The sequence below is a fragment of the Anneissia japonica genome, unplaced genomic scaffold (assembly GCF_011630105.1).
Source record: "Anneissia japonica isolate Jap-2015-1 unplaced genomic scaffold, ASM1163010v1 scaffold2834_len698180_cov181, whole genome shotgun sequence".
Lineage (NCBI taxonomy): Eukaryota > Metazoa > Echinodermata > Crinoidea > Comatulida > Comatulidae > Anneissia > Anneissia japonica.
In genome coordinates, this window is record NW_022704877.1 from 5419 (window position 1) to 17487 (window position 12069).

At 34.9% G+C, this 12069-nt stretch overlaps 1 protein-coding gene across 1 annotated transcript in view; it reads right to left on the bottom strand.

Annotated features, from left to right (window-relative positions):
• Positions 1-8397, bottom strand: part of LOC117104803 (ganglioside-induced differentiation-associated protein 1-like) — a 10689-nt gene extending 2292 nt beyond the window's left edge. The window contains exons 1-4 of the mRNA XM_033245651.1: positions 8206-8397; positions 4007-4199; positions 3469-3645; positions 1856-2062 (exon numbers count right to left, since the gene is read on the bottom strand). Of these exons, the coding sequence (XP_033101542.1) occupies positions 1856-2062; positions 3469-3645; positions 4007-4199; positions 8206-8262 (634 nt within the window). The 5' untranslated portion in view covers positions 8263-8397. The remainder of the gene's footprint in view (positions 1-1855; positions 2063-3468; positions 3646-4006; positions 4200-8205) is intronic.
• Between the last annotated feature and the right edge of the window lie 3672 nt (positions 8398-12069).

Sequence of the window (12069 nt, forward strand, 5' to 3'; positions counted from 1 at the left end):
TATATATATAATTATACATATATATATATATACATAATATGTAATAAAGTAAATATATATATATATATATATGTATATATAAAAGAGACTTTCTCAACTACAACATTTCTTTTCAGAACTACCTACGTGGTGTACTGCAAGCTTCAACATATATGTCATCTTCTACAAACCATATCTCTTAAGAGGTTTTTACAACATACTATCAAGGCCATGTAAAAAAAATTAACTAGGTTCTTGTTCCTGCTTATATCATTTTTTTTTGCTGCCGTTGCAACTTTTTTTGCAAGCAATAGGCCTAATTTTCAGTCACTGGAATAGCATATAATTAATGTCAGCAATTTTCATATTTCCCCTTCCTTGGCCTATATACTAATAGGTTATATTCGGTTTTGGCAGAATAATGACTGTGAAATGATATAAAAAAGCTGAGGCAAGACTTTAATACTTTATATTGTAAAACTTACGAAGATCCTTCAGAGGAGGGGAAGAAAAAACATTATTTTGTCGAATACATGAAGATGCTTGGGGGGGGGGGGGAGAGAATTTTTATAAAAAAAAAAATATGAAGCAAAAAATATATTAAGCCCTGTCCCGACGATCACATTTAAATTGCCAAAAACATGCAACATTCCTAATATGGTCATGATGACATCACACCTTAACTAAGGCATGTCATGACTACTATATACAGGTTTTACTTGATGCCCCCATAGCCCTTACTCAAGGTGCAATCACATTGTTATATATTTGTTTTCTTATTTGGCAAATACTTTTGCCAAAAAAAGACTCAGACGGAAGAGAAAATAAAAATTAAATTTTATTGGCGTACACTGTAGTAACAGGATGATTTAATGCTTTAAATTTATATAATTAGGAATAGAAATAGGAAATTCTTATTTTTGGAGATTTCAAGGCAGCGACGGGTGTAATAAAAATAAAGAAAAACTTTTTTTCCTGAAAAATGTCTTGCCTAAAGGCTTGGTCGGTCATTCAGTTAAAAATACACCCTACATGTGCAAGTACCTCTGCTCACAGGAATACCTACTTGTGTATGCAATTAAATGCAGACTAATTTCATAGCACATTTAAGCATTCACATGCTACAGTGTACCCCTCATGGGGAAAGAGCAACAAATGTAGGTTAACCACTATTGCTTAGGGCATACATTATATGACTGGCGAATTAACTTTCATTTAACGGTTTAAGACACACATAGCAAATGTGGCGAATGGTTTCCAATTGGCAAAAGGAAACCGGAAGGATATGAAAATAATGACGTTAATTTTTAGTACAGAACTTGACATTGCTAATGTCCAAGGTACTGTAATTTTTATGCACGCTACTAGATCAAGTACTGTAGCGACCTACATTTGGTCCAAGAGCTAACTATTTAAAACCGAAGAATTAAACTAGATAAAGAAGAAAAAAACATACACACAAAATCGAACAGTAAAATGTTCATATGCTCTGGCTATAGGAAATGATATGAAGTGTGAGGTATTAGGATAAGACTTTTTATACCTTTAGCGAACCACATTTTGGAAAATTCTTTTGAAAGTAGGGGAAAAATATTATTTTCTTATTTAGTAAATTGTTGCTGCTGCTACCTGAAGTATCTAGATAGAAGATATAATAAAAAATAAAATGATATTGACAAATACATAAAATGTGAGTGGGACAGCTACTTAGTGCAAGGATTGCAGTGAAAACGCTGTAGTGACCGTGCAGCAATTGCATGGAAACCGAGCTTTACATGCCGATATGAAATGTTAGGTTAATTTAAAATATCAACGCCCATCTGATTTGCGAAACTAGGTGAAAAAAGTCTTGATTAAGAAGTTAAAATATGCTTACCATCAGCATCTTTATTACACTGAACAAGCTGAGCCTCAATTTCATCAAAAACTTCATCACAATGTTTTATTTCTGTTAAAACTACTTCTAGTTCAATTCCGCTGGCTGTTTTTTCATAAGTTGCAATTTTGGCATCATATGCAAATTTCAGATCGGGATTTATTCTTGAATGCCACTTCATAATTTTGATGCCTTTAGAATGTTTCACTATAAAAGTAAAATAACATAAAATAAGTTATTGTTATTTTATAGAATTTATCACACATATTCAGAAAATTGCTCAAGGTGCTTTTTCCCTGGTCATTGGATGCAGAATTAATTTTGCACAACATGCAACCTCCTCCGTTCCCTGGGGAGTACTCCTAGTTATGCGTGTTATCTGCACTACTAATTTCATCTTGAATCATTCACCTCCTACAAGGTACCAACCCATTTATAGTCCTGGGTGAAGACAGGCAAATGCAGATAAAGTGTTTTGCCCAAGGAAACAAGCAGTGTGACGAGCATCACTCTCGAAACCCCTCCCTTCCGATTGAAAGACTTACACACTGCCCCACACGCTAAGATATACCAGTATATGTTTCATTGTTATAAAACAGGGGTTCTCAACTTTAAGGCCAACTCAGACAGCGTCGGACGTGATTTGTTGTCGCGTCGGGTCTGTGTGAGTTAAACGCAGACGCGATGGTGTGCGTCGGGGGCAGTCGCATCCTAGAATATTAAACGTTTAATATTTCTCACGACGGCTTAAGACTGTCCCCGACGATAAATCGGGTCGGGCTGCATCGGCTGACGCTGTCTGAGTTGGCCTTTATTGTGACAGGCTTCAGTTTGTAACTTGAACCAATTTAAAGAAGCCACCTAGGGTCTATGGGGAGGTGGCTATTCCCCCGAAATGCCAAGTTATTTTTTAAAAATTTACTGATATAAATAACTGTCTGTACACGTTGGTTGAGCCTGAACACATTTTCTATTAATTTTTTTTTTGTAATTTGCTGCAATATTTCTTCCAATTCAATTAAATACATACTGTAGCTACAATTTGAAGGGCAATATAGGCCTAGTCATCAAAAAATAGAATGTAGAATTATTAAAGGTTAGAAATCTAGGTCAAACCTTGCAAAAACATTATTTTAGCCTTGTTCTAGCGGCATAATATTAACTCGTAGGCCACCACTTGAAAGGAACTGTTATAAAATTATAACATAAACTAGACTGAGAAAATCAAGATGTCCTGATTTGTACAGGTTTTGAAAATTAAAAAAAAAATAGGATGGTTGGAAGGTATGTGTTACAGTACTAGAAATAAAAGGCAGTTAATAGAATTTCCAGGATTTGGTAGCATTTCCAAAATGTTTTGTCTTGGCATTTAGACAGAATATCTTTGGTGTGATTTTGCACCAGAAATTGTCAAATTGACAACAACAGCGATAATAGTTAGCCATACCCTTCAAAGCTGACTCATTTGGACCTTGGGAGATAAATAGCCTAGTATATGGGCTGGTTGAGGGAGTTAAAATTTGACGGCCATGAGAAAAACCTTGGCAACCCTCAGGGATTGAACATCTTATATCCTGGGATTAAATAATAATATTTGCAGTGACTGGACTCACATTTGACAAAATGTGCCAGCCATGAATTGAAGTCTTTCACTTTCACAGCTCCGATTTTATCAGCATGATGTTTACTTCCGAGCATCAGGACACGGATGTTGACAGACTTCAAAAGGCTCTTGAAGTGGTGCACCTTCGGCCCTTCCTCACTGGTCAGATCAGGGGTCAACCTGGGTACTTTTTGGAAAAATGTAAAATATTAAATCAATGAAATATCAACAATAAATCTTATAAATCAAAAGAAAACCATCTGGTCTGAAAAAAACAATACTTAAAATATAGTTTATTTTAATAATCTAAAAAAATATTTTAAGTAGACAATAATAGGGTTGTAGCTGTAGTGAAAACTGAGGGTGGGTAGTAGACATTTAAGGATGGACAAGGAGTTAATAAATATGGTGAAGGGCAATGAAATTAGATTTAGACTGAGTGGAAACTTCAAAGCTGCACACCCAAATCCATGCACCATATCTACATTCCTGTGATAAAATACAGCCAATCCGACTTGTTCTTCCCCCATTTGTAACCATGTACTAACCATCTGGTGTTATCTGGTCCAGGTAATCCAAGATGGCCTCTGAATCTATGATGAGGCGTTTGTTGTGCTCCATTATGGGTACTTCCCCCTTTGGATTCAGCCTCATGAACCATGGTAGCAGGTTCTCGCCAGCCTTGTGCGTCACATGATACCGGCGGTGCTTCACGCCCTTTTCGGCTAAACCAAGCCTTGCCTGCAAGAGTAAACATTGATCCAAATAATGTATTAATTTATTTCATTATGTTTTTTCAGTTCCATATTATGCTGTCATCATTATGTCTGTGAGCCCGTATTGATAGCCTAAAATGCGCTGATTAAAACTGCAATATTAACACTCTGACCGCCAGCGGTTTGAAAAAATAGTATCAGCCACCGCCAGACATTTTAGCAAATTTTAACACTTTTCCGAAGCTCATTGAGAGTGTGTATGTGATCAGATTGGCATGTAGTGAACACTACAAGAACTACAAACATGTTAGCTTTACAATGGTACCAAACATTTTATTCTAATCACAATCGGTGACCCGTAACAGTAAAATGACTCACTTTTGGAGATTTACGTAATTTTGCATAACGAAGCTGAGATAATAGCGATTTCGTGAAAGTAAATCAATACCGCACAACACTAATGTAAACAAACAAATAGCGAACTACTTACAGTCCGGACGGAATATAGTGTTCAAATTCAAATTCAAATTGTCAGTACATTTTGGTAATTACCCCATCTATCGGATTCCCTACAAAAACCTGAAACACGGAGATCTCCATGTGTGGCGGTCGAGCGTTGCGTTGGCAAACACGGAGATCTCTGTGTTTGGCAGCCAGAGTGTTAATAGAAAGGGAGCTGAGTATGTGTTCTATATTATGTGCTTGATAAACATGACCAGGGATAACAACGTAGCACACATAGATGCCTAGTTGGCATGAAGCTCTATATGAGTCTAATATATTATACTCTGTAAAATTGTTTGGTATAATAAATGTATAATAAATTAAGCTGGCCTCATGAAAAATGATCAGACCTCATGTTAGACAACTTGGCTCCTCTTGTTGGACAAACCCTCGTTCCTGCTCCTGTCCTAAAAATTGCAATGAGTCACCTAAAATTCCTTGTTTATTGACTTCCTCAGCGCAATTCTTTTAAATCAGTTCATATCTGTAGATGTCAAGGACCCTGACTCTCACCGGTGTTTGATAAAAGGAGTTAAGTGAACAGTTTTCGTTAAAATTACCTTTCACCAACAGACATTTGGAACAACTGAGCAGACAGGTGCAAGTTAGTGCCTGAAAATTACATTACTAACTCCCATCTGTCCAGTGGCCTTTACCCTTGCACATACTTGAAAAACAACTTTCTATTCCAGCATCGCTTACGTCTATTACAATTCATTATCCATTTTTACCTTCCCTCGGTGTTTACTTTATATTTACTTTGGCCCTCCGACCCATTTTTATGCCCACTCCTGATCTAGAGGAATAAGGGGGTGCAATCGATCCTCCAGATAAAGTTTGTATGTCTCACTAAAAATTTGCTGAGCAAATGGGTACCCTTCCATGACAAGACAAACAACCAATAAAACCTGATAAGCATCATTTTCAAAGTTAATTCACTGTTAAACATTATTATTAAATTAGTTGTTCTTAATAGCATTATTTTTACCTCCGCCAAAGGAGGTTATATATTCACCGCTGTCTCTCTTTCTGTCTGTTAGCAGGATTGCACAAAAACTAAGAAATTGATCATAAAATTTTGTGGAATAGTACATAATAATCTTAGATACGATTAAATTTTAGGAAGAAAAGGTCGAAGGACAAGGTGAAGCTCATAAAAGTTCAGTTTTTTACCCTTGAGCATAAAAGAAAATAATGGAATCGCCCATCATACACAAGATGTGTATCGTTCAGTATTCAGGCACAGGGCAGAAAATAATGGAATCGTCCATCATATATGGCCTGCGTATTGTTCAGCATTCAGGCAGTCATACAAAGTGACTGTTCTTAGTTTTCTAATGTTACACTGCTGTTGAAAATTACTGTATTGTTTTTTTTTTAAATCATTCTCTAATTTCTCTGTTTTTATTGGTTCTTTACACTCTTTTATCGCTAAATCAATTTTTGTTTTTACCAACCACAAAATTCTGATGACCATTTTAATTCACTAGAGAAACTGTCAAAATATTTCCCAGATTTTCATTCCATCACGGCTATAGTTGTCGTTGAGTTATATTTGAACATGGTCCAATCAGGCGGTTCAGCAGCCAATTAGGTCAGATACCTCTTCTCATTCCAGATACAACATGTAATGGCGACGGGCTTGTATTGTTCTAGTTATTGCTCGTTGAGAGTAGAAAGTATTATTACCAAAAGTTTCCAAGTGCAGAAGTATTAAGTTTCGCTTTCTATTCCTCCCTAATATTACCATAAGAAGTATAATATAGTATCGATCCTAGTAGGATTCATTACATATTGGTTATATCACGGCAGGATATTGTTAATATCTATTAAAATTCCATATAGGATAACCACTGCTAATGTGCACAATTCTCTTCAATTCCCTGACTTACAAACCTTAGATCTTTATTACCAGAGAAAGGGAATTAGGCATTTTCTGTGAGCTACCTAAATTTAAGACTGTCTAAAGGGCATGCTACTACTGCTACTAGTAGTGGTGTAATGCCTGGTGCCCTTGTGGTTTCTTAAGATTGGGGCCCTTGCAGGGGCTGTCACTGCCACATCCTAAATGGTTACTTGCTTCTTTCAGTTCATGAATGTATATATCTATTAGTTTATTTCTAGACAGGTAACATTTTTGTCATTCTCGTAAATAAAAATTAAAAAAAATTCATCATCTACACTGTCAAATGTTACCTACACTAAGCTTTCATCTTCTATTTTTCTGTATGACTTTTCTTCAATTCCTGAGTGAAGTGTTTGATTTAATGCTTAGCCTGCTCAAGAATGTATACCCACGCAATGTAAAAAGAAATTGTTTTACTCATGAACTCATGAAGTATACCTCATGCCCGTACGTAGGGTGGGGGTGCGACTGGTGTATACGCACCAATTAAATTACCAAAGGTCCACATTTTCCGGGTTAGAAAATTCAAAAATCACTAACACATTCCAGAAATTCATCCATCAAACCTCCTTGACCAATCAGAGCAGTTTCCAAATAGGACCGCCTATAATTCATAGTACAAGCAATGTCTTTTAACTGTATTTAAGCTTTTTGAGGAATTTGAGTGTTTTCCCTTCCTCTTGCATGTCGATGATTCAAACTCATCTTCCTTCTACAGTAGGTTTCATTAAAATCATCTTATTCTCGCTTTGAAATCATCTTGATACAGCAGGCGCAGATTTAGACCATTGCACTGTTCGCCATAGCGAATGTCAGAGCAAGAAATATACACAAAGAAGTGTCAAAAACAATACAGAAAGATTATTGTGGGGCTGAGGTGGTATAACCTCCATCAGTGAAAGTCCATCCATGGCATGCCCCTGCCCCCTTCAAATTCCTGGATCTGATTTTAATATATGCATCTTCAGAAATCCATTGAATAAGACCTCAAACATATAAAAAATGCATGCGCTCCACCCCCTCGGTCCCAGCAGAATTTTTCCACCTAGGCACGGCGGTGGCAACCCTCTCGCCGGAGCTATTTTGATTCAATCTCTACAAATTCGCACTCACCCACCCAATAAAAATCCTGTGTATGGGCCTGTATAGTACCTTTTTAAAACACTTTATTATTGAAAGACTCAAAAAGAATACATAAAATTTAGCTTGAGGGCCTGTTCAGGGGGCACTCACAAAGAACTAGGCCTAGTAGAGGAGAGGGAGGGACACTACATTAAAATCAAGCCAAGGGAAAATGCACACAAAATCAAAATATGCCCCAGCTAGGCTATATAACACCAAAAGAAATCTAGGGCCTAGTAGTACCAGGTAGTACTTAGTAATAGGTCTAAGTATAGATTTTGAAATTACAATATCAAAATTATCGCAAGAGGTCTAGCCAGGCCCTTAGGTGCAGATGATCCATCTAACATCAAATGGACGGACCCGCGGAGGAGGTATTCATTGGATGCTGCTAGCTAGCCTAGGTAGGTCTATGAGGCCATCATCATCAGGCCTACCGCGTGACCATACCAACACCACAGCAGGGTACTGTACTCAACAAATCATTAAAAAAACTTACCCTCTGTGAATAAAATGAGCTCTCGGCGTGGTACAACAAAGGTAGCGAGCCAGACATCTTGGGCAATTCTTCAAATACGAAACAGCAAGAGCAAAATCATAATTCGTAAAATAAAATCAACTAAACTTCCCGCGAAAGCGGGAGGGTGGGAGCAGTACGCTCTGCAGAACTGCTCATCGATTATGTTCTGTTTTTAAAAGGCTACTGTGTGCATGCAGCAGGTCAGAGTTGACGCCCCTGGGAATTTAGCCTGATGGCGTTGATTGATAACTAGGAAGAAATACGCATTAAGATAAAGTTAGGATTGTCATGTTGTTTTGACGTTTTTGGGTAGGCATTGACCAGTTCCTACCAATACAAACGCTTGAAAAGTTAACTTTCAGTTAAGCCTGCATTACTCATCGTATAGGCATATGTTTTTCCGGCCAAAATTAGTACAAGCCCTACATAAAATATATGCACTTTCTAATGTTGACAGCCATGGACATGAAATGCATTTTTAAAAGTCCTACAGTAAATTGAATTTAAAATTTAATTTAAATCAGCAGCAACATGGATAAGCGAGAAAATTAGATTTAGGGCCTAAAAAGCAAATAAATGCATAATGACACTCCTTGCAATTTTAAATGGGTTACGAAATCTACTCTTGGGGGACATCGTGAAAACTCAACTGTTAGGCGACATTTTAGTAAATGAAGCATATAAACACGATTATAAGTGGTTTTGACAGGAAAACTGCATAAATGTTGATTTTAATATAAAACTCAGGTATTACTTCAATTTCATCCTTTTCAGGTTATGCATAACAGATATAAACTCTTTGACTCAGATTACAATGTCCCCTTTAAGTATTTTAACTACTAGACCTACACTAAGGGAACATTGTTTATATGTCTCCCTTTCTTTAAAGGAACATTTTATAATGCATTATATGTCTACTTTATGTACATATAATGCTATAAGGGAACAATAAGTTTATAAGTCCACTTATTATCCATAAGGGGAACATATAAAAATTTATATGTCCCTTTTTTAACTTAAAACCACTGAAGGAACATATAAAGTTATAATACAAAATCAATCACAAAATCATATCAGATACTTAATATCACTGTCCAATAAGGGTATCTGTCATTCTTAAACTGTGCTTATATAAACATCGAATACATACTTTACTTAAACCACATATAATATAAATTCCTGTATTATTATTATTATTATTATTTAAACATGATATAGATAGGCCTATGTTTAACACGAATTGCATGAGGAACAAACGATTGCCTGAAGCGTAATCCCAAAGAACAATAGTCGCATACCATTAAACAGTATATTTTTTGTCTGTATTGGATTAACACATAAAAATATTGATAGTGACAGTATGATTACTTTATGTGTTGGCCTATATTATCGTATTTCTCCAATTATCATTATGAAGATATAAATTTCTTCTTATTGACCTTTACTTCTAGTATTCAGAGGAGACAACAAATAGACCACAATACACACGTTTGGCATGTTAACTGATACTAGTATTTAATGCTTTGTACACTGAAGCATACACCTTTTTTTAAAATAAAAACCAGTAAGCCTTTCAGGCTCAAGATGTTCTTATTTTTACAGTTTTTTTTTAACATAAAAATTATGTTATCTATATAGAGTCAGACCTACAGATAAGATGTGTTGCTTTTCTATATAAAAAAAACATTTGATAATAACAGCCTCATATTTTGTTCTTCATCTTTAAGCAATTTCAGCTTCTGTGCTCTTATAAAATAAAGGAAATAAAGTGTAGTCCCTATACAGTATAATCATGATAACATTGGCATCCTTGTCCAGCCAAACAAAGCATGTTATTCAAAGCAATGACTATTAAAATAAATACTATTGGTTACATAAATGTTAACCAAGCATATAGTGAAATAAATTCAACAAAATAAATCAATTAAAGATTGGTTTGGCTAAGAAAACTAAAGCTAAAATAATTTGTGTATCCGATCCACACAATCACGCATACAAAACAAAAGCATAGTACGGCAATGAAAAATCGAAGGAAGCACCCTTTATGCGATACAATCAAAGTGAAAGAAAAAATTTCTTTCATGGATGCAGATGGCCTAAATGGCGCTGACAGTATCTAGCTATGTACCACATACAAAGTGATGGTTAGGCCAAAGCCAGTTTTTATTTATTGTACAATATATACTGTACATAAATTATTATGAATGATTTTTTATTCTCCAACCACATTTGTACCAGACTTAACAAGTTGATAAAATCTATTTCAGTAATCAAACTCTAAATTTCTGTAGCAATTGGCAATTTTCAGTAGTAACACATAATATACAATAGGTACTTCTTTATTAGCAGAGCTAAAGCTTTAAAACAATGCACAAGCAAGTTATTCTTCAAATCTCAGACTTAAAGTCAATATGTAAAATCTTGACACAACAGATGGGTAGTCACAATCCAAATACTGTATCATGCAACTGACTTATCTGGTATCAGTTTAGTAGGTGTAGGCCTAAAGCAGTCGATTCACCTTTGGCCAAATCACCTTCGATTATGATTTAACACCACATGTAGTACATTCCCTTTAGTATCAACTCTACATTAAAATAGGCCTACTAGCATCAATTCAATATCCCTTATAACATGGACCTATATCCATGAAGAGAAAACCCCAGAGCAGACGATGTACAGAAAATAGAAATAACCGAACATAGGCTAGGATACAGGGCTATATGGCTACATGACTTCTATCCTACTATATTAATATAAATCAAAAAGTATAACAATATAAGCATATGGTAACATACTGTATAAGTACATAATGTATGTATGGTTAAAGAAAAATACCTCCTTAGAAAAAAAAATTGAATTATATGAGGCACCATTAATATTATCAATTCTTTTATACAACAGTAATAGTTGGGCAATAATAATAATAATAATAATAAGCAATAATTCACTACACTATTACGGAATCGCAACTACTTTCCCCATAGAATATTGGAGTTGAGATAGAATATGTTAGGACATATTCTTTGATCTGATCCACTCTCACCTGCACATCAAACATAACAGTTCGCAATAAACACATCAACACAATTAACAAGTAGATAAGGATAAAAGTAACTTACTATAACAACTACAATGACATGCAGGAACATTTCAATATTAAGATTTTAAACCCAAAGATTTTGTAACATTAAGACCACTGGAAAAATAAATTAATGAATAAATAATTAAATGGATAAATAAAATAAAAAATAACCATAATTTGACACCAAATGATTTTGTTTTCAGGACTTGTTTCCTATTTATCAGCATCACTGTGGTAATGACAATCAGAAAGAAGATTTATCTTCTTTTGTAAACAGTATATAATAAATAATAATAAAATATAACAGTTTATATGTCCCCTTATAATGACTTTAAAGGAACATATAAACGTTCTCTTTTTAAACACAATCATATACTGTATAACATATTGTTTGTTAAAAGTATGCTATATAATTCAAAGATTTTTTTTTGCCCATGAAGAAATGGACATTAAAAATATATATCAGAAATTAAACAGCATGTGTATTGCATCATTATGAGCCATAATACATGACTTTGCCAATACAAATACGAATAAATTCATAGTATTTTGTTTCAAAAACCCATTTATTCATACCTACATTCAAAAACTATATACGAGTATGTCCAGTACTAATTACATAGTACAGTACTATTAACACAATGTAATGCATTTCCTTTACATTAATATTGTTTTAAAACAACATGGGATGAGGTTTTAAAACAGTTTTGGGGTACCGGGTTAGTATTTGAGACTCGCGGTGATGCAACCTCCAATTA